Source organism: Antechinus flavipes, chromosome 1, assembly GCF_016432865.1.
Source record: "Antechinus flavipes isolate AdamAnt ecotype Samford, QLD, Australia chromosome 1, AdamAnt_v2, whole genome shotgun sequence".
Taxonomy (NCBI): Eukaryota; Metazoa; Chordata; class Mammalia; order Dasyuromorphia; family Dasyuridae; genus Antechinus; species Antechinus flavipes.
The window spans coordinates 61,873,297-61,895,626 of record NC_067398.1 but is presented as its reverse complement, the minus strand read 5'-3'; the positions used below and the strand labels follow the sequence as shown (position 1 = coordinate 61,895,626).

At 41.0% G+C, this 22,330-nt stretch overlaps 1 protein-coding gene across 2 annotated transcripts in view; it reads left to right on the top strand.

The window, feature by feature from the left end:
• The window catches only part of PHF2 (PHD finger protein 2), a 193,458-nt gene that overhangs the window by 121,998 nt on the left and 49,130 nt on the right, over positions 1 to 22,330 (top strand). For both annotated transcript variants that reach the window (XM_051983873.1, XM_051983882.1), the window contains exons 3-7: positions 4,406 to 4,520; positions 12,310 to 12,470; positions 16,687 to 16,828; positions 19,906 to 20,092; positions 21,857 to 22,019. In XM_051983873.1, coding sequence (XP_051839833.1) covers positions 4,406 to 4,520; positions 12,310 to 12,470; positions 16,687 to 16,828; positions 19,906 to 20,092; positions 21,857 to 22,019 — 768 coding nt within the window. The remainder of the gene's footprint in view (positions 1 to 4,405; positions 4,521 to 12,309; positions 12,471 to 16,686; positions 16,829 to 19,905; positions 20,093 to 21,856; positions 22,020 to 22,330) is intronic.

Genomic DNA, 22,330 nt, shown 5'->3' with positions numbered 1-22,330 from the left:
CTTATCCATTCCTTCCCTACAACAGTTGGAATCCATCTTCTTCTCTCATCACCTCTCTTGGACTATTATAATAGTTAATTAATTTTTCTCTCTGCCTTGAATGTCTTCCTTTTCTAATCCATCCTTCATATATTCATCAAAGTGACTTTTCTTTTAAAAATTAAAACACAATTTTTATTTTTTCTTCCTCTCTCACCCCTTCCCTCCAATCTGTATTGAACAGAAACACAAGAAAACCCAAGTAACTATTATGTGTGGTCAAATGAAGCAAATCTCTTTTGACATTTCTACCTCCTGGCTTCCCTCAAGTCCTAGCTAAAATCCCTCTTCCTACAAGGCTTTCCAGGTCCCTTTTAATCTCAGCACCTCCATCTCAGTTTGTTGACTTTTGACTGACAAGTTTCTGATCATTTTCATACTTTTGCTCCTGGCAAGAATTATGGAGTGTGGGGCAGCCAGGTAGTGCAGTGAGTAGAGCACCAGCCTTGAAGTCAGGAGAACCCGAGTTCAAATCTGATCTCAGACACTTAATACTTCTGGCTGTGTAACCCTGGGCAAGTCACTTAACCAGTTAAGAAAAAAAAAAAAAAGCCCCAAACCAACCAAACAGAATTATGGAGTGAATGGACTTGAGCCCCTCGGCCCACTCCCTGGGTTACTGGGTTACTCCCAGGGGCATGATCTTTTGCTGAAGTCCATTCATCCTATGAAATATTCTAATACACAGGTCTTGTCATGTTACTCCCCTACCCCAAAGCCTTTCATGATGACCCGATCTGACCTTTGAATATAAATACAGACACCTTACTTTGGCATTCAAGGCTGTACATAACCTGGTTTCAATCCCCCTTTCCCAAATTATTTCACACTACTTACCTTCATTCCTTCTGCATTTGAATCAAATCACCCTTCGACTCACCCTCTAAATTACCCTCCCCTCCTATCTGTAAACTCCCGTTGGCTGTGTCTGATGTTTGGAACAGGCTCTTTCTGTCTCCCCATCTGCGGACATTCTCTTTATCTTTCAAGGCCCCTAAACTGAGCCTTGTATGTGAAGCCCTCTCTGAATCTTTCCGGCTAGACATGATGGAGTGGAGAGTTAGTTTTGCTGCACCGGGTCCAGAGGCAAGAATGGCCTTCAACCTTGGGTTCTGTAAAGAGCGTAGATGATTGAGTGGGCACAGCAAGCAAAGGCTTGCCTTAGAAGTAGAAGGGAGTCCGAGCACTCAGTTCCAGCTTTCACGCGAGCTTTCTGTGTCTGCTTCATGACTGATGTTAGGATGAAGTTAGGGGGTTGTGGTTCTGTGTGTTCCCTGAAGCCAGCCCCTCGCCTCCTCCCCTTTTTTCTCCATCTCAGTTCTCTGAGCAGACTGCAGAAGAGCCCACAAACCCTGCCTGTAAAAGAGCTTCCTGGAGGGGGTGAGATAACGTGTGTCGTCCGCTAGCCGGAGTCACCTGTGACCAGAGGCCACATAAAACGCTGCGGCGGCTGCAGTGCCGGCCAGCACGTATTGGGTTACAAACCTGAGTGTGTCCAGAGACGAGACTTGATCCTCTGACTCTGCTATCACCCTTTAATGATTATCCTGAATCGGATAGGGGATAATGAGCCCTTCACCTCTGCTGGCTAAACTTTTCTCTGCTAAACAGGATGGTTGTTAGTGATTCTCACGCACGCCAGACTTCTCTGTGTCGTGCTGGCAGAATAGTTCCTCCCGGTGCCTGACTCAGCAGAAAGAGGTGTGTGTGTGTGTCTATTGATGGGCACCTCCCATCAGTGTTTCAGGAGCTCAATGAATTTTCATAATTTTATAATTTTAAACTTGTTTTGCTTAGGCCTGGAGGGCAGAACCAAGGGTGTGGGAGGGAGTGGGAGAGAGATCTGTTTTATCTCTGTATCAAGAAAAACATTCAAACAATTATAATTGTTCAAAAAGGGAATGACTTGTTCTTCATTACAGGACTTTAAGGACGATAATGATAATAATAACACAACAATAATACAAATGATTAATAATAATAATAATATCACTAGAGAGTGCTTTACGATTTTCCCAACACTTTGCAAATATTATCCCATCTTATCCTTACAAAAACCCTGAGAGGTAGATGCTATGTTACTGCTGTTTTATATGTGAGAAAATGGAGGCAGGTAGAGATAAAGTGACTTGCCCAGTGTTTCACAACTGGTGTATAAGGCAGGATTTGAGATCTTCTTGACTCCGGGATTGATGCTCTAGCCATTGTGATACCTCAGGGCCTAGAAACTATTAAAGAAGGGATTCTTGGTCAGGTTTGAGTTGGCCCGGGGTCACCAAGGTCTCTTCCAATTCTAAGCTGTTGTGATTCTGTACATAGTGTTCTTTCCAAAGACATTCATGTTTGTTTTGGGGTCTCTTTGTCCAGAGAGTTTGTACTAATTATTATTGTCTTAGTATCTCCATCTGGATAGCCATCACGGAGCCCTGAGGGGTAGTGGAGGAAGTAGTTCAGAAGGCTTCATTCTTTGCAGGATTTTCATGTGTGGTATGAGATGAGGAATTCTGAGTGGTCAGAGCTCAGAGATGGAAGCTCGGGGATGAGGGAGAGTGAGGGGGAAGGGACTGAAAAAGGCCATTCTCTCAGTCATTCCCCTGCCTCCAGCACAATTGAACAGAAACAGTCTCAGATTGTTGTCTACCCTAATTTTGAACGTCTCCAGGGAAAGAAATTAGATTAATGTTCCCAATGTTCTCTGTTAATGTCTTTACTGTCAGGATTTCTCTTGTTTTTCCCACAATGGATATAGAGCACAGTTGGTTACCATCCCCTATGTAATAACTCTCAGTATTCTGAAAACAGTTATTACATCACCCCTCAGTCTGCTGTTCTCTCAGCTTAATTATTATTGCAATTCTTTGAACCTTTCAAATCCTTTGGGTACTGTGAACTGCTGAGTCTTAGCCCATGGGAGCATCCTTTCCAAAACCTGTGTTCTGTCAATCAATAAATCAGTCAGTCAATCAACAAACATTTATTAAGCACCTACTATGTGCCAAACTACAATGCTAGGCCCTGCTTAGCGTTTTTGCCAAGAAATGTATGTCATTTCTGATTTTTCTAGAATATCCTAAAGGAGATTTCCTTAGCCTCACAGCTTTATATGAGAAAAATAAATGGCAAGCTGCACAGGACTATATAAATGTCAGCTGATCATGTTTTACTAGAAGTCTGGCTACCGGAAATAATAAGGTGTGAATGATGGAAAAATTGTCATTAGTTCCTACAACCTGAAAATTCCACTATCAATTTCTCATTAGAAGATGCTTTCCCCCCATCTCTTTTCTTTTTAAAATAATGTTCAAGTATCTTTTCAGATCTGAATTTAGGGCTTATACTTTTATGACCTAAAGAAAGATTTCTATGCATTCATATGGTGCTTAGACAATTAATTCTGTCCCTACTAAAGATATCTCATATCGTCTCTCTGACTCTTTAAAATTAATTTTTCTGTGTGAGGTTAGAATTAAAACAGTATATTTGTTTGTGGATCACTAAAGCCACTGGAAATTTGTGCCCATCATGTATTCTATAGATATGGCTTTCCAAATGAAAAATAGCACCAGAGGATGCTTCTTATGCTCCTGTAACCTCCTATGGGAAGTATTAGCCTTGGCTCTGTGATCCCAGTCCCACACACTGTTCTCTCATTCCTGGCTGGAAGAGAGGAGGCTTGGAAGAATACTACCTCTAAGAGTTGGAGGATCTAGTTCTCATCTTGCTGTTGCTGAGGCATTAAACTGTGGAATCCTAATCAAGTCATTTCATCTCCGTGGTCCTGAATTTCCTGATCTGTAAAATGCTGAAATTAGAAGCATCAGATTATGATTATGGCCTTGCCATAGTATAGCCAGAACTAGATTAAAATGTCACTGGGAAATTTTTAACAAAATAAGTAAAAATACAATAAAGCATAGATAATGATAATATGTGATTTCTTAAGTCAGGAGATGTCTCTGCACGGATCCATCCATCTGTCCATCCATCCATCCATCCATCCATGTATCCATGTATCCATCCATCCATCCATTCATCCATCCATGTGTCCATCCATCCATCCATCCATCCATCCATGTATCCATCCATCCATCCATCAGCAACCCCTGTTTCTGAGTGTGACACAAGTGTACTACATGGTCTTTGAGGCACTTCTGCTACAAATCTTTGACCCTCTCATCATTGCTCACCATGTACATCTGGGGAAACAGGAGGCTGGAAGCTGGAGCACATGGAGAGCTTGGGGGGCCAGGAATTACTTTCTAGTAGTGATGTAGGGGGCTTTGAATTCCCCCCCCCCCCCCCAGGGGCTGCAATGGTGACTTCTGCCATGTTCCTTTTTACTGACCCTATCTTATTTCTTTTCCAGTGAAAAAAAAAAGAAATTGGCATAAACACGACACTGGGCAGACAACAGATGTCAAACCTGTTCAGAATGGGAGTCAAGTGTTCATCAAAGAGCTGAGGAGCCGAACCTTCCCCAGGTAAGTACAGGCCAACCAGGGCAGATGCCTATGAGATTGTGGCCCCAGTTGTAGGACGCTCTGGATTGGGGGGATGGAGATAGATCTCACCCCTTTTCAAGTGAGAGGATCATGGGGAACCAAAGGGGCAGTATGCCATTGGGATGCTAGGTGATGAAACCTTTTCTAGTCGAGTTTGTGAGTTTGGTGGCATCCAGATTAACGCAACTAAGTTTCATAACTGCCAGTTTTCTCCTTTGTAGGATGAGAAAATGAATCCTAGAGGCAGTGTGGTATGGTGGCTAGGGTGCTGGACTTGCATTCAAATTCTTCTTCAGATGCTTAATCACTCAATGGTCTCTCTGTGCCTCAGTTTCCTACTTGTAAAATAAAGTGGTTGGACTCAAAGGCCTGTGAGATGTCTTCCAGCTCTAAATGCTATGGTTTATTATCTGCAAAGTCTTTTCCCATTTTAAATTTTACAGAGACAGTCTTATGCTTAAAATGAACCGGTCTAGTTATCTAGCTATAAACAGGTCAGTTTAAAGAACAGTTAATTCCATCGCCAATGGAGCTGTGTGACCTTGAGTAAATTATTTAATCTCTTTGGACTTGAATTGCCTAAGAAGTAGGATGGGCCTTTATGTTCCAAAAGGAAGGGAGTGAGGCAGGATATCATCTTGAGATCCTCCTATTGATAGCTCTGTGGTTCTGTGATTAAGAAACTCAGCTGTCTCTAATAGGGAAATTGGAATCTGGATGTCTGTAGAGGGGGGTGGAGGTGGCTGGGCTTGTGGGAAAGGCAGAGAGAGATTTTTTTTTTAATAATATGAATTGCATTTAAGAATATGAAGGCTCCCTCTCCATAATACTCCCCATAACCCCATGGAATCACTTTCTGATTGAAGCTGCCAAATCAGGATTGCCTGGAAGTTAGCCTCTATGCATCCCCTCAGAATTAGGAGAATAAGAATCCCTCTCTTCTGGGTAGCTCGAAAAACTTGAATAGGGCATGGGCTGGAGATTTGGGGAGGGCCTGTGCTCACCCTGAAGGATCATGAGAGATAATTGAATCATAAGTAAATAAAACCTATGAAATAGAATTAGATTTCCCTTTCATGTCAGGCGTGACATGAGTGCCTGTAAGGCACTTTTCTGGATAATGGTTAGCTTCGTTTCAACTTGGTAATGATAACTGGAATTAATAGAGTACTTTAAAGTTCACTGTGAGCTTAACTTCTTTCCTTCCTTTATCCCTTCCAGGAAAGTAATTCCTCCTTTCTTTCTTGGATGACATGACTTGTCCAGGGGCACTCGGCTAGGAAGTGTTAAATATCTGAGGGAAGATTTGAACTCAGGTCCTCTTGACTCCAGTCTGGTCCTCTATCCACCACACCATCTAGCTGTTCCCATTATTTCTTTCACACCTCCCAACAGATCTCTGAGAGGAAAGGACTATAATGTTTACAGATGGGGAAACTGAGGCTCAGTGAGGTCAGAGGTGGAATACTGTTTTTTTTTATTCTCTTTTCCTATTATGTCTTAAAGCTTATTCTCTTACAAAGAATCAAGATCAGACATTAGGTCTTAAATTTTCCCTAACCAGAGGTCAAGGAAAACTCTTGCCAACATATTTTGTACAGGACTAATCCTGCCCTAGGCCTCCATCTGGGACCTGACAGGTCAGCTAGCAAGGGATATGATCATGGAAAATAAAGAAACTGAGGAGTTAAACCTTGTTCTATGACTCCAGATCTGTCAATGTCGGTTTTTTAATGTGTTTTATTGAGGTTCTTAAATCAATTTCATCACTTCCTGACACACCTCCAAGCCATCCTAAATAGAAGTCTTTCTTGTTAAATTAATAATAATCATAATGGCTTGTATTTATATAGCTTTAAAGTCTGCAAAGTACTTTTCAACTATTCATTCATTCAATAGTTCTGAGAAGTAGTGCTATTATCTTCATTTTACAGACGAGGAAACCCAGGCAGTCAGATGTTAAGTTAGGAACCCAGGAGAGCAATGTTAAGTATCTGAGACAGGATTTGAACTCATTTTCTAGCTTTTTGTAAACACCTCTTTGCTGATTAGTGTAGAAATGCTTCTATGTCTCTTGATTCTGAAAGTTATGATTGAACACTATATTAAGCAGAGTTCTGAATATTGTTTTCCATTATGTTGTGTGACCTTTGTGTAAATTATTCTCCTGGTTATGCTCTAAATCAGTTAATACAAATCTTCCAAAGTTTCTCTGAATTCTCCTCCTCCTCATTTCTTATGTGTAATAATATTTGATTAAGCACTGGTCGTGGAGTCAGGAGGACCTGAGTTCAAATGTGACTTCAGATACTTACTAAGCTGTATGATCTTGAGTAAGTCATTTAACCCCAGTTGCCTCAGTAAAAAATATTATATTCCAGTCATGTATCCCAATTTGTTTAGTCATTTCTCAATCAATAGGTGCGGAAATTTTTCCTTTCAGCTCTTTTCTGTTATAAAAATGTGCTACTATAATTGTTTTTGTATAGATGGGATCTCATCAACTTTTCTCTGCTTCACACAACTCCTTAAATCCTTGCACACAGGAGAAAGAGAATCCTTAGCTGGTTTTGAGCTGGGAGTGCCAGAACAGCCTGGGACGTAGAGTCCCTACTTTTTGGATAGCTTTTTTTTTTCATGTCGTATTTCAGGCAGTTTGCTGGCAGTGTGTGTCAATCAGAGCATATCTAAACACTTTTCATAGAAAACTTTTTAGTTGCCCATTTGGAGCCAAAGATCATTTTAACTCTGAGTGGTTATAGTTATGGGAGTTTCCTTAATACCTGTCATCCCATCAGAGTTTTAAAAAGTGCTCAGCAGATAAAGTGCCAACACAATTCTGTGTTGATGAGGAGCTTGGCTCTGCTGACCTGGAAAATGGGAACCTGGGAAAGTTGCCCCCATATAGTCGATGCTGACAGGCAGACCTGAAGATGAGTGGGTGGGAACAAGGCTGCACGGGCCACTTCCTCTGCTCAGATTTATTGGTGAAATGATAGGAGATCAATGAAATGAAAGAGACCTTGAAATCGTGTAGTCCAACCCTTCTCATTTTACAGGGAAATAAACTTTCCTAGAGATGGGAAATGATTTGTCTATTTGGCATCCTGGGAAGCACCATAAAAAAAGGTAGAGCAATTGTTCTATTCAAGCTCTCACTTCCCTTCAGGTCCAGGGGTCTTCAGGGAAGGGATGGGCCTGAGGACTGTATTGTAGCAACTTGGATCACACATAATTGGGAGCAACCTCAGAGACCATTCAATTCAACTTGTTCATTTTATGTCACTTCATACATAATATATATACAACATATCCAAGAGCTCACTATATTTTGTCTCTGAATCTAGTGCTATCTTTAAAAATAAACTTTCAATAAATGAGCATTTATTTTTATTTTCTCTCTTTCCTATCTCCTCCTTCTCTGTTGAAAAAAAAATAAAGAAAAAACCCCTTATAATAAATATAATCAAGTAAAACAAACCCCACATGGGCCAAGTCCAAAAATGAATGTCTCATACTACATATTTAGTTTTATGAGGTAGATACATCTGTCATCATTGGTCTCTGTAATGGTCATTGCATTGATCAGGATTTTTAAGGCTCTCAAAGAGATTTGTTTTCACAATGTGGTTGTTATAGAAGCTCTCCTGCTTCTGTTCTTTCAGATGGTCCTCCTAGGTTACTCTGCAATCATCCATTTCATTATTTCTTATAGCACATTAGTATTCTATTATATCCGTATTCCATAATTTGTTAGGTACCACCTCCGTTTTCAGTCCTGCTATTACAAAAAAAGAACTGCTACAAGTATGTTTTTTATATGTCCTCTTCTGCTTTCTTTGATCTCTTTGGGTTATAGATCTAGTATCAGTAGTGCTGGGCCAAGGATTACACACAGTTCAGTAAACTTTTGGGCATAATTCCAAATTGCTTTCCAGAATGACTGGAGCAATCCATTAATCCTGCCAATAGTAGTACAATGATTTTCCTGTTTTTCCAAAGACCCTCCAACATTTGCCATTTTTTGTCTTTGTCAACTTTGCCAGCCTGATTAGTATGAGGAGATGGCACCTCCAAAGTACTTGAAATGTGCATTTCTAACTATTAGTAATTTGAAATATATATATATATATATATATATATATATATATATATTGGGTATGACTCAGTGCTATTTCCATTATTCCACAATTCCCTGGATGATTAGTGATTCTCTATTGCCCTTGCAGGAGTTGATCCATGGAATGAGCAATGGTTCTGTCCCTGACTCCTGGTCTCATTAGGAATGTGGGATGGTTAAAACCTCTGTGTGTGGGGAAGATGGGGAGACTTCAAAGCTTTTCTTTCCTTGGTCTTTCCCATTTCCCATGTGCTGGTAATGGTCCTGCTGTCTCCCTTAATTCTAATCACTTTCTGTCTCCCTATGTGGCATGGGAGAAGGGTTAACAGAGATGCTTCCTTTAGCTTTCAGGGGCGCTTCCCCACCCATATTTGAGACCACCTGGAGTGGCAAGGGAGTGAAACCATGAGTCTGCACCAGCTTCACTTTCAGTCCTTTTCCTATCTTTGACTAGTAAGGTGGCCTTCATCAAATGGCTTAACCTTCTCTAGGACTCAGTTTCCTAATATGTAAAATTAGGCTATAGTACTTCCTTTTCTGCTTATCTCACTCCTGCTTTATTCCCTTTAGCAATAAGATCCTTGAGAATGAAGATTACTTCATAATTTGTATTTCCAGAGACTCACTCTGTGCTCAGGATCTGATAGACACTTAATGAATCATTGTGGATTGGTTGATTGATCTTACAGGGATGCTTTGGTGATTAAATAAGATAATTGATGGGAAAGTTCTCTGCACCCTGGGAAGCACTATACAAAGGGGATGGGACAATTGTTTTATTTAAGCTCTTGCTTCTCTTCAGGTCCAGAGGTCTTCAGGGAAGGGGTGCTCTTGAGGATTGTATTGTAGCTTCTCAGATCACACATAATTGAAAGCAATCTCAGAGACTATCTGATCCAACCTCTGTATTTCACTGAGGAGAAACTGAGTGGCAGAGAGGCTACATGAACTTCCAGTGCCATTGCCAGCAGCCTTTCCAGTATCCCCTTCAGTGCCAGTAACAATAACATGTCCCTCAGTGACAATAATCCAGTTTCTCCCCTTTGTTCATTCAGTAACTGACCACTATTGGTGGCTGTGATCCCTTTCTCCATCTTTTGCCTCAGCTTTTCTCTTCAATTCAGCCTTCATAGGTAGAAAGTAAAGTTTTGGAAAGATTTGGAGTCAGAAGACGGTTTCACTCTTTGGTGCTGCCATTTCTTTCATACATGGAACTTTAGCAAGTCATTTACCTCTGTGGACCTCAGTTTTCTCATCTATAAAATGAGTACATTGGACTAGATCAAGGCTTCTTAGTCTCTTTTTTGTTATGGACTTCTTGGAGAAGTCTAGTGAAATGTATTTTCCACGAAACCCTTCTCTTATAATATTTGTAAATGCAAAAAATAAAATATGTATTACAAAGGAAACCCATCTTGCTAAAATATAGATATCAAAATATTAAAATTTCCAAGTTAAGGGGTAACAGGTTAAGAACCCCCTGAATGGATGATCTCTAAATTCCCCTTCCACTCTAATTCCTAAGGATTCTTCTGTGATTCTTTGGGGGAAGGGGGAAGGGAAACAAGCATTTATTTAACACAACATTATTTAACACCATGTTCTAGACATGACTAAGTACTCTACAAATATTATAGGGCTATAGTACTTCCTGATATTGGGAGACTCTATCAGACAACACAATCAAGCCAACTCATCCTGAGGAGAACTTTGTAGCCCTTTCCTCTTTCTCCAGCAGGGAAAATATTAGAGCTAGATCTGTTCTCAGGTTCCAAACCAAAAGCCAGTGATCTGTCCCCCCTCCCACTCACTCAGCCCAATAATATTCTTATAGTGGAAAGAACATAGATTCTATGTTTACACCTCAGCATCCTTACCTGCACCATTTATTCCATATAGGACATTGCCATGTAATGTAAATCTTTTTGGGCTCCAGTTCCTCATCTGTAAAAAGGGGAGGTGGAGGTTGGATTAGATTACATTCAGTATTTCTACCAAACATAACTCTATGATTCCAGGAACCATAGTGGGAAACTGGCTTCTGGGTTATTGGTGGATTTGTGGAAAGTTACTGCAGTGATCCAGTGCTCTCCACATGAGTTTCCTTTGTCATATATATTTTATTTTTTGTATTTACAAATATTATAAGAGAAGGGTTTCATGGAGAATACATTTCCCTAAACTGTAGGGAAAGAACACTGGTTTTGGAGTCAAGCCTTGAGTTCTAGTCCTGCCTCTGATGCCTTTTCTCCTTGTGACCTTCACAGGTCTTTTTCTCCCTCTCCTCCCTGCTGTCTTCCTACCATTCTCCTACACTCCGCCCCCCCCCCCCCCCTCGCCCCCTCATTTCTGGCTTAGGGTTTCTAGGGAGATGGTGTCCTCCACTGGCCTTCTGTAGTTTGGGGAATGCACAGTAGAGGGCAGGAGAGGATTAGTCACCACTGGGTCTTTCCCAAACCAATCTGGAGCCTGTGAGCTAACGTGGGGCTTCTCGGGAATCCTGCCACAGCTGGGGTGCAAGTCCTCGTGAGCTCCCCAGCTTTGGTCAGTGTCCAGGACCTGGAGCTGAGAGGGCAGCTCCTCTTCCTCTTCCTCTCCTTTCAGAAGCCGCTGCCAGGGCTCCAAGGGCAGGGGAGGGCATTTTTCTTGGTGATGTTTAATGAGCAGTGTCCTAGCTGATGGAGGAGAAGCCGTTTTCTGAGTCATAGTGCTCCAGAACTGCTGGCCAGCCTTGGTCCTCCTGGAACTGCAGGAGCAGGAAGGGGACATAGGAGCATCAAGCCTTGGGCGACTGACAGACAGGAGAACTTAGTGATTTAGATTTAAATTCTGCTCCTCCTTAGCTTTGTGCCCGCTGTTAGCATCATCTAATGCTCTTAGCATCCTCTTGGGGGCAGGGAGGCTGAGGATAGAGATTGGGGTTCTTAACCTGAGTTCCAGGACTATAAAAATTAGTGTATGGCTATATTTCAGTCTTATATATTTTATTATATTCAGTGACCACCACCACTATAGTCAGATGCCTATAGATTTCACCTGACTGGCAAAGGGGGCTGTGACCCCAAAAAGATTAAGAACCTCTGGCAGCTGGAGGAAAGGAAGGAATTCCAGGTTCAGCCCTGCCATTGTTACTGCATGACCTTAACTGAGATATATAGTAATAATGATGATAATATAAGGGATGATATTAGCTAGTGTTTATAAAGGCCTTTAAGATTTGCAAACAAAAATGATTTGCAATTCACTTTGATCCTCACCACAATCCTATAAAATCAGGGTTATTTTTCTTCTCATTTTCAGATGAGGAGGCCGTGATTTCCACAGATAGGCAGACAGAGGTTAAATGACTTGTTCAGAAAGTGTCTGAAGAGCTAATTTGAACTCAGTTCTTTCTGGCTCTGTGTCCTAATGCTTCTTCAACTCCATTCCCTAACTACTACCCTACCATGCCACATGCTTGTAAACTTACTGGTTCTTAGGCTTGGTTCTCATACTTGAGCTGTTCTCTGCAATCAAGGACAATCTCTGGGTCTCTGGGTCATTAGGAACGCCTCTCTTCGGGAGGGACTGGGTGCTCCTGGTGGGATGTTTGGGAATGAGTGGACGTGCCTTCTCTAGTAAGCCTGGTGTTTCCCTCTCCCACTGCAGTGCGGATGATGTTGTCGTCAAAGTGCCCGGCAGCCAGCTGACCTTGGACTACCTGGAGGACCGCGGCTTCACAGAGCCCATCCTGGTCCCCAAGAAGGATGGCTTAGGGCTGGCCGTCCCAGCCCCGACGTTTTACGTTAGTGACGTTGAGAATTATGTGGGTAGGTACCGCGTTCATCAGTCCTCGGAGGCTTCTGCCTGAAGTGGGCTGCAGCCCAGGCAGAGCCAGGGGGACCCCTTGTCTGTATCCTGTTTGATTTGTGAAGATCCATACTTCAAAACCACACGTTTGACATAAGGAAGGGGATGTTTCCGGAAGAGGGGATGTGTACAAACTTTTACTCAGCACCTCCTAGTTTCAGAATTGCAGTGTTCCCACTGTGGGGAATAGAAACAGAGAGCTGGTCTCCAGGGTGGGAAGATCTAAGTTCTGTGTGAGCCTGGGAGAGCCGCTTGACCTCTCAGTGTTCTGTGGCTCTGTGAGATTATATACTGCAGAGAAGATGCTGACCTGCACTGATAAAGAAAGGTTCATCATGGAATTCCCCAAAGCAATGCGTTCAGAGATTCAGTCACTAGTCCTGTGCTCCAGGTATTATACGAGTCTCCACAGACTAAAGACAAAAGTCAAATAGTTTTTGCCCTCAGTGAGCTTACATTCTACTCTGGGGTCATGAATAGCACGCATGTAATATAAGTATACACAATGTATAAGTTATTGTAATTATCTATTGTAGGTAATACACAGTGTATCAAAAGGTAAATATAAAGTAATTTAGAAGGTATAAGGGGATTGATAACTGGGGGAGGAGGGTGTTATTAGAAAATACCTTTTATAGGAGATTGTATTTGAACTGAATCTCAAAGGGAACTAGAGATTTCAAAACCTGAAGGGAAAGAGGGAGAGCATTCCAGGCATGGGTGTCAAGATGGGAAATGGAAATGGAAAGGGAAGATCAATTAAGCAAGTATAGCTACAACATGGAATGAATGGAAGGGAGGAATGGGAAATCAGCTGGGGAGAGGGTAGAGAAAGCTTTTGAAACTTTTGAAAAACATTTTTTTTCACTTAAGATGTAATTCATTATAGAATTCCTTATAAGCCATCCTGAGATATTTAAAATTTGATTCAAATCTTCCTTTTACATATAACAATTTTTATTTTGAACTTACTAAACATAAAAACATGAATATTTTAGTATATATAGAAAATGAAAAGAGGATTGTATATAAAGCTACAGACTTCTATTATGTATATAATTTTTAAGTGACAACTTAATACAATAGTAACAAAACTGTCCTGCTTGTTTTTGTTCTATAGGGATTTCCTTATGTTTTCTTCTATGCATTTTAAAAAATGTTTCAGGTTTTCAGTGATGAAAGATGTTTTCAGTGATGTCCTTTTTTCCCTCCCTTTCCTTTTCTCTCTCCTTCTTCCCTCATATTTCTCTAGTTCTCCAACTGATTCATTCATATACCCAGCATAACTTTTAGACCCAAAGCACAAAGCTTTTACTTTATCAGAAGGTGATAGTTGAAGCAGTTTACCTGAGATGCAATGTAGTTCTCCCCCATTGCTTTTACCAAGCTGAAATTCTTATAGCTCTGGTATCCCTGCAATCCTCTAAGCTCTCCCTGCACTGTCTGGGCCCCTGGGCCTTAGTGTGAAAATCACTTAAAAACAAATAATAGAAAAGATGAGAATTATTTGAAAACCTATTTCCAGCATAAAAATCTATCTTGAATCATCTTCTCTATACAGTCAGTGAATCCTGTAAACTAGTGGTATCAAATTCAAATGGAAATGATGGGGCCACTAATTGATACATAAGGTTATTGCCAACTGCATATTGACTTAGTTTTAAATGTAACATTATCTATGTTTTATTGTATTTTTATTTGTTTTTCCCTTTTTTCTTCCTTCTTCCTTCCTTTCCTTCCCTTCTTCCCTCTCTTTTTTCCCCTCCCTCCTTCCCTCTCTTTTTTTCCCTCCCTCCTTCATTTCTTCCCCCCTCCTTTCTTTCTCTTCCTTTTTCCCTCTTTTTCCCTTTCCCTCTTTTCATCTCCTCCTTTCCTTTTGTATTTACTTACTTGCATATGTGTTGTTTATTCCCAATAAGCTCTTTTGAGGGCAGTTTCATTTTTGTCTTTTTATTTCTATATGCCTTATACATAGAAGGTATTTAATAAAAGTATGCAGATTTGAACTGAAGTAGCATAGTAGAGATTGGAGTAAAGTTATTTTGGGACTCTGATTCCCCATAGTTTTCATTTTACCCTTCACAGTTGCCAAATGCTATTCCTAATGTCTTAACACTTTTTGCCAAGACACAGAAACAGAGTAAGTGACACACACAGAGACAGGCAGAGGTAGAAAGAGAGAGAAAGGAGGAAAGGAGAAAGAGAGGAGAGAGAATGAGAATATATACTTGGGGAAATAATGTTACTCCTGTACTTGAGTCCCAGTGGCTCCCTATTGCTTCTAAGATAAAATACAAATTTCTCTGTTACTTAAAGTTCTTCCATATCTGACTTAATTTTTTCCTTGAGGATTTCATATTCCTTGCCCTTATGCACTCTATGTTCCAGGTTCTCTGGCTTACTGGATATTTAATTTTCTGCCTATGTGCCTTTGCATACACAATCTCTCATTCTAAATGAATGAATGGATGGATGGATTGATGAATAGGTGGATGGTTGGTTGGATGGATGAATGAATAGATGGATTGATGCAGATGAATGAATGGATTGATGAGTGGATGGTTGGCTACATGGATGAATAAGTTATTGAATGAGTGTAAAGATATTTATTAGGCACCTACTATGTGCCAAGCACTGTGGTAAGTGCCGAGAGTACAAATACCAAAGCTAAAACTATTTCTGCTTTCTAGAAGTTTATGGTCTACAATTTATATATGGAAGTGAGAGACACTTTGGTCCGAAGTTACGGGATGGTACATGAAGCCATAAGTGACTAGACCGACACACTTATAAAATATGGGTAGTTAATTTGATCATGGTTCATATTCCAGAACTGTGTGGGGAGGTTGTACTTCATCAGTGGAGGAGGTGGTTGGAGAAGAGGTAGTAAAGTGAAACATGAATAAGGTTTCTTATTCTGAAAAATGATCCAAGGCAGTCATCATTGAGAAGAATGAAATCACAGAGCAGAAGTTTCTCAGGATCAGATCTCTGGTATAGATGGCAAAGTGATTGGGAAGGAAGCTGCATATTTCTAGTATTAATAATATTTAATAAACATTTACTAAGTGCCTACTGTGTGCCAGGTACTATGGTAAGTACTGGAAATTCAAATATGAGTAAAATGGAAGATATTCCCTGCCCTTGAGAAGTTTCCATTCTAATAAGGAAGATGACAAGTACAAATAAGCTGAAAAGAAGTGGAGTGGGGTAGAAAGAAGGTGACTAGTGAGGAGCCATTATGGAAGTGAGATTACTGGCCTGGGCACTTTCCTTCAAGAGAGTTTCTGGGAGGATCCCTCTACCCTCCGGTCAGAGGGAGGGACTCCAGAGAAGAAATTGCTAGTGTCTTATCATGTGTTTGTCTTTCTTATCTGGACACATGTTGTTTCCTCCCCGTAGAAGATAAGTTTTCTGAGGACAGGGATAGTTTCATATTGGTCTTTGTCTTCTTGCTTTTGTCAGCACCTGTCACTTGTTAGCAATTCAATAAATGTTTATTGTATTACATTGAATTTAATTTACTCTGACTCCTATTCTCAAAGGGGAGGGATTTTAGGATTCCATTACTTTGCTGCTTGCTAGTCATCCTCATAACCCGAAAGGAGAGTAAATATTATCTAGATGAGGGCTATTTAAACTTTTTCCACTCATGATCTCTTTTTGTCCAAGACATTTTTACACAACCCTGGGCATATGGGGAGAGTTGTGCAGTGGAACTAGCTGAAGGTCAGTTGTGTAGCCTTGCAAAGAATTATCAGCCTGACGCATATCCTGAAGTTCTTGAAGCCCTGAACCTCCTTACAGGGCAGTATCCTGGGTTTTTAATCTTAATTTAAAGATCGAATTAGAGTAGAATTAGAATCCAGAGCCCTAGAATCCTGTTAGACAGTAAAATCTCATTGCTGCTGCTTCTAACGTTTCCTTGTGTTGTGCATGTGTCTGTTACTTGTTGGCAGCCACATAAGAGATGAGTATGTCCCCATCTACAGCAACAGACTGATGACAAGTCAGGTAGGTTGAAGAGTGTCTTTTTCTCCAGTATAAGTTGAACCAGATGGCCTCATACAGCAGTCTCATCTCTCTAGGTTTTGTAGATTCTTTGGTCAGACCTGATGACTCTGGGTTTCTGGTATCAGAGGTAGGGGCTCATCTGTCTCTTGCTTGAATTCTCAGGCCCAGAGAGAAGTGTGGATGTGACCGACGTCACCAAACAGAAAGACTGCAAGATGAAACTGAAGGAGTTTGTGGATTACTACTATAGCACCAATCGGAAACGGGTCCTCAATGTCACTAATCTGGAGTTTTCTGACACCAGGTGAGCCAGCCTTGCCTGGAGAGTCTTCGTGGAAAAACTGGAAGCATCTCTGTTCTCTCTGGGGTCCATGGCTCCCTCTATTAATGAGAAGCTGGTTGACACCGGATTTTGGGAAATTGCTTCTCCATTGCTTAAAAATGGCTTAATTTCTTATTCTTCTCGGTTACCTCAAACATCTGAAACATTTTGAGGGAGATGAGAAACAGCTGACATAGAGTATAGACTACTGAACTCAGTCAGGATGAGCTGCTGGGTTCAGATGCTGTCTTGGATGTGTAACTAGCAAGACCACTAATCTTTTTGATCCTCTATTTTTTTCTCTATAAAATGAGGATGTTGGAGTAGATGGCCTTTAAATTCTTTTCCAGCTCAGTCTAAGATCCTGTGATCTCAGTGGTCTGGAAAATTTATCCCTCCCTGTTATCTTTCCATACCATTTTCTTCTCATTTGGAGATAGGCTATGAAGAAAAGCCAGCAGGCTCCTGTGAAATCTTGGCCCTAGGAACAGGGGAGAGCAGTGTTAAAAAAAAAAGAACATTTTGGCTTGACCTATAGAAAGACTTAAGATTTAGATCTGCCTTAAGTGGTAGTGAACTTCCTCATTGTAGACCTTCAAACAGTGACTGGATGACTTGTCTTTGACAGAAATGCTTTAGAGGCAATTCTTGTTTGTATACCAGTTAGATGATAGAACTTGAAATGTTCCTTCCAACTCTTTGATTAATTATCAAGTGGGGACTTTCAGATTCTGGGGGCTACCTCAGGTTTGGAACAGTAGCCATTGTAGACAGCCTTATTATTTTGATTTTCTGATATGGGCTGCTTGGTAATTCATAGAGTGATGGGTGGGACTGTCTCTGTTTCCTCCTTCTGATCAAGAATGGTAAAATTATGAAGTTGCCCAATTTGTCTTGGCACCATTATTTAAACTCCTGTTGCCATTCCATTGTATCACTGTAGCACAAAAAGTTCCCAGGGACCCATGCTTTCCCCATCAGAATCTCCCACTCTACCTTTGGTCTGGTGTCTCACTGGAAGTTCTCTGCTAGAGACCTTTTTTTCTTCTCCCATATAAGAAACTGTGGTTATTAAAAAGATTCTAATAAATTAATTTATACTAAGATATCCTTGAATAATAATAACTTAATATGCTATCTCTTCCAAGAAAACTGACATCCCAACTAGACTCAAGAGATTACACTGATCCAGAAGGTAGAACTAAATTGAATTGGTAGAAATTAGAGAGGCAGATTGTTTTGAATCAGGGCTTCTTTAAGCTCCGTGTCTGTTGATAGATTTAATGGGTGTCCATGAACTTGGATGTTAAAACAAATCATATCTTTATTTCATTGTAATTGGTTTCTCTTGTGATCCTATTATTTTTTGTATTTAAAAATGGTATTCTGAAGATATCTAACCCCAAAATGGATAAGAATGCTTGACTTAAATGGAAAGGGAGCTGTGGTGTGATTCCAGGCATTGTGTAAAATTTGATGTTATGCAATGCAAATATCTTCAAACTACAACCAGTCTATCATTATTAGCTGAAAGCTCAGTCCGATGGGGAACACAGGCAGCAAAGAATGGGAAGCAACATGATTTTCAGGGAGAAAATCATGGGCTGACCTCTAGTTTTGGGGGGATCTTGGGTCTTTACTTCCCTTGCCCTCAATTTTGCCCTTTTAAAAAAAAAGTCAGTGAATGGGCAGTTAGGTAGCAAAGTGGATAGAGCACTAACCCTGGATGGAGTCAGGAGAAACTGAATTCAAATCTAACCTGAAATCCAGAGATTAGATGATCTTTAAAGTTCCTTCCTTGCTGCAAATCCTATTCACTATCCTTGCAAGTTTATTCTTTAGTTGGGGAAATCAGATTTAACCTGTGAGTCACTTGTAATATAGGTCTGAGGAAATACTGTGCATGTGCCATTTGGTTGAGAAAGAGACAGTTCTCCAAACAGAATATGGAGTCAGTCGGAGAATCTGGGTTCCAAGTCTAATTGCATCAATCTTTGGCAAAGCCTTCCAGTTCTCTGGTATAATCTACTCATTGCTAGAGAAGAAAATCGTAGAGAAGCCGTCTTGGAAGACACGTCAGGATGTCTGCAGCTCGGCTAGCATAGAAAGAAGGCAATGTGTCGGACGTGATCTTTTGTAAATCAGGAATCCAAAATAGTCGGAGGGTGCTGGTAGCTGACTCCACTTTTTCTTCACAGGCGTTACTTCTTGCCTGGCTTAGCTTTCACCTCTCACTGGTGTGGGCTGGATTTCTCATCAAGTGTTCAGTGATTAGAAATTGTTTCTGAGAGGAATTTCATAGTTTCCATTTTTTTTTTTTTTTTTTTTTGCAGAGGCAGTAGTAGAACAAAGTCGTTATTCCCTGGGCCAGGTGGGACTGTCCTGGACAGGATGCAGCATTAGGCACCTCCTCTAAAGTACTTGGTGTCTTGCCCAAGACAGTGAAGCTCAAACTGAATGAAAGTTTCCATCCTTTCTTGCTCATATTTTAATCAAGAGATAGACTAACCAGATTTGATGGGAAGCAGAACAACAGGGTAGAGCTGAGAGCTTAAAGAACAGATGCTATCGTTTAAAAGACACCAAAAATGCCCCATGTTGTGTGGAGGGAGAAAACAACAATCTTTCTCTTCAGTGCTACAATGGTCAAAACAAAACACATATTTAGGCCAAGATGGAAACTGTTGCATTCTAAGGCTCCAAGTGAACAGACTCCTTGGGGAAAGACTCTTTCCCTGGTAATGAGAAAAGCTCATAGTAAGTAGTGCTCCACAGTTGGCAGAGCACTCTCTACATACATTTTTGAAGCTCTGAGAGAATTTGGCTCTTGGAGTCATTTCTGAAGAGAAGGGTGACTTGTCCAGGGTCACACAGCTGGAACATGTCCAAGACAGGGTTATCTACCCGGGACTTCTGGTGCTCTCATTGCTACGTCAAGCTTGCCTTGTCAATAGGACAAGAGCCTTCCTGAGAATAAGCTTTCCTTCCTCTTCCTCCTCTCCCAAGTTCTGTGCATATTTTTTTTTTACTGAATCATCTTTTCTTTCTTCTGTCTTCAGAATGTCCAGCTTTGTAGAACCTCCAGAGATTGTGAAAAAGTTATCCTGGGTAGAAAACTATTGGCCCGATGATGCCTTATTGGCCAAACCCAAAGTGACCAAGTATTGCCTGATTTGTGTGAAGGACAGTTACACTGACTTCCATATAGACTCCGGAGGGGCCTCAGCCTGGTACCATGTGCTCAAGGTAAGCAACCAAAGTGCCCACTTAACCTGTAGGCAAGGACTAGAGGAGTTGTGGTAAGACATGAAGAATGGTTGAACTGTATAAATAAAATAGGAGCCAAAACAATGGAAACCTTAGTGTGAGAAGGCTTCCCAGAAGAGATGGGTCTCCAATTGATTTTGAGCAATTGTTGGATTTGGCCAGGTGGAAGGGCAGAGGGGGCATCCTGGGTAGGACCATTCTAGGTGGTCAGTACTACTTGGAGGCAGATGATTAATGAATGTGAAGGACATAGACGTCAGATGGAAGCTCCCCTGGTTTTAGATTATTGAAGACCTTTCTTATTTTTAAGGCCCAACTCAGAAGCTAGCTCCTTCACAAAATTGCCTCTGACATTTCTCAGTCTATCTCCTTAACACCCATCTCTGCCATTGAAAGTGGCCTCTCTCTCCTGAGATTTCTTGTGGCCCCTTACTGTCCCTCTCTTTTGCATATTATCATAGCTATTTATTGATTTGTCCTTCCTCCATTGGACTGTAAAGTTCTTGAGAGCGTGGTCTGTGTGTTTATCTGTGTAACCCCAGCCCTCAGTACAGAGTCCTCCACATGATAATTTTATAAAAAATTTAATACAAAGCCTATTTGGTGCCAGAATTAATAGAATGCAGAATTTGGAGTCAGGCAGGAAGAATTGAGTTCAAATCCTGTCTTAGACACTGGCATTGTGACTCTGAGAAGTTAACTGCCCTAAGTCCTAGTTGCCACATCTGTAAAAATAGGATAATAGCACCTACTTCATAGGGAAGTTGTGAGGATCATATATTGAAAGTGCTTTGCAAACTTTAAAGCACTCTATAAATGCAGGCTGATATATAATTATTACTTTACCTGCTCTGATTTCTGGAAGGCTACTTGAAAAAAATTGAGGGAATTTTTATCTTTTTAAAATTAAAATGGAATCCTCGAGTCCCTTCCTGTCCAATCTCAGGGACATATAACCCAAATCAGGTTGCTCAAGTCCTCATGCATATTTTTCACATTGCACATGTGGCCTCCTTCCCAGTTTTGCTAAGGAGGATACCCTTCACAGGGTAGTTTCACAGGATCAAAAAAATAACATATTGGAAGTTTGTTGCAACTTTAAAGTGCTATTATAAATGCAGGCTATCATAATTATTATTAATCTATCTGCCCTGATTCCTGGAAGACTACGTGAAAAACATTGAGGGAATTTTTATGTTCTTTAAATTAAAGTGGAGCCCCCTAGTCCCTTCCTGTCTAATCTTAGGGACATATAATAGCCCAAATTGGGTTGCTCAAGCCCTAACTTATGTTTTTCACATTGCGCATGTGGCCTCCTTCCCAGTTTTGCTAAAAAGGATAATAGCCCCTACTTCACAGTGTAGTTGTAAAGATCAACTAAGATAACATATTGCAAGTGCTTTGCAAACTTTAAAGTGCTTTATAAATGCAGGCTAATTATTATAATTGTTATTCACCTACCTGCCCTGATTTCTGAAGGCTTCTGAAAAGCGAGGGAATTTTTATCTTTAAATTAAAACAGAGCCCCCAAGTCCCTTTCTGTCTAATCTCAGGGACATATGGTAGCCCAAATCGGGTGCTCAAGCCCTCACGCATGTTTTTCACATTGCACGCGTGGCCTCCTTCCCAGTTTTGCTAAGAGGGATTTCTTCAAGTCCAAGAACATTTGAAGCTCAATCTATCACATCCAGTAACCTGGAAAATGATCAGTTCTCCCTAACGATGCTACTCTTTCTTGTTCAGGGGGAAAAGATCTTTTATCTCATCAAACCAGCCTCCGCGAATCTCTCTCTGTATGAGCGATGGCAGTCGGCTGCCAATCACAGTGAGATGTTCTTTGCCGACCAAGTGGACAAATGCTATAAGTGTACAGTGAAGCAAGGCCAAACGTTGTTCATTCCTTCAGGTATGTCTGCGCTAGAGCAGAGCTGCTTATTTGAAAAGGAAGGGCTCCTCTTGACCTTCCACCTCCTCCTCCCCCCTTCCCCTCCCCTTGGAGGATTCCTTCCTTCACTCCTTCCCTCTCCCTCTATCAGGCTGACCCCTCAGTCTCGTGGTATTCCATGAAGCCTGCTCCACGGTCACTCCCATGCTCTGTCCATGTCACCTGCATGCGGGATCCATGCTACATACAGTCTCTCACCAGATGTGGGTGCCTTTGGACAGTTTAGGTGGCCCTATTTCATGAGTTTTTGAGTAGAACAACAGTCAGAGTTT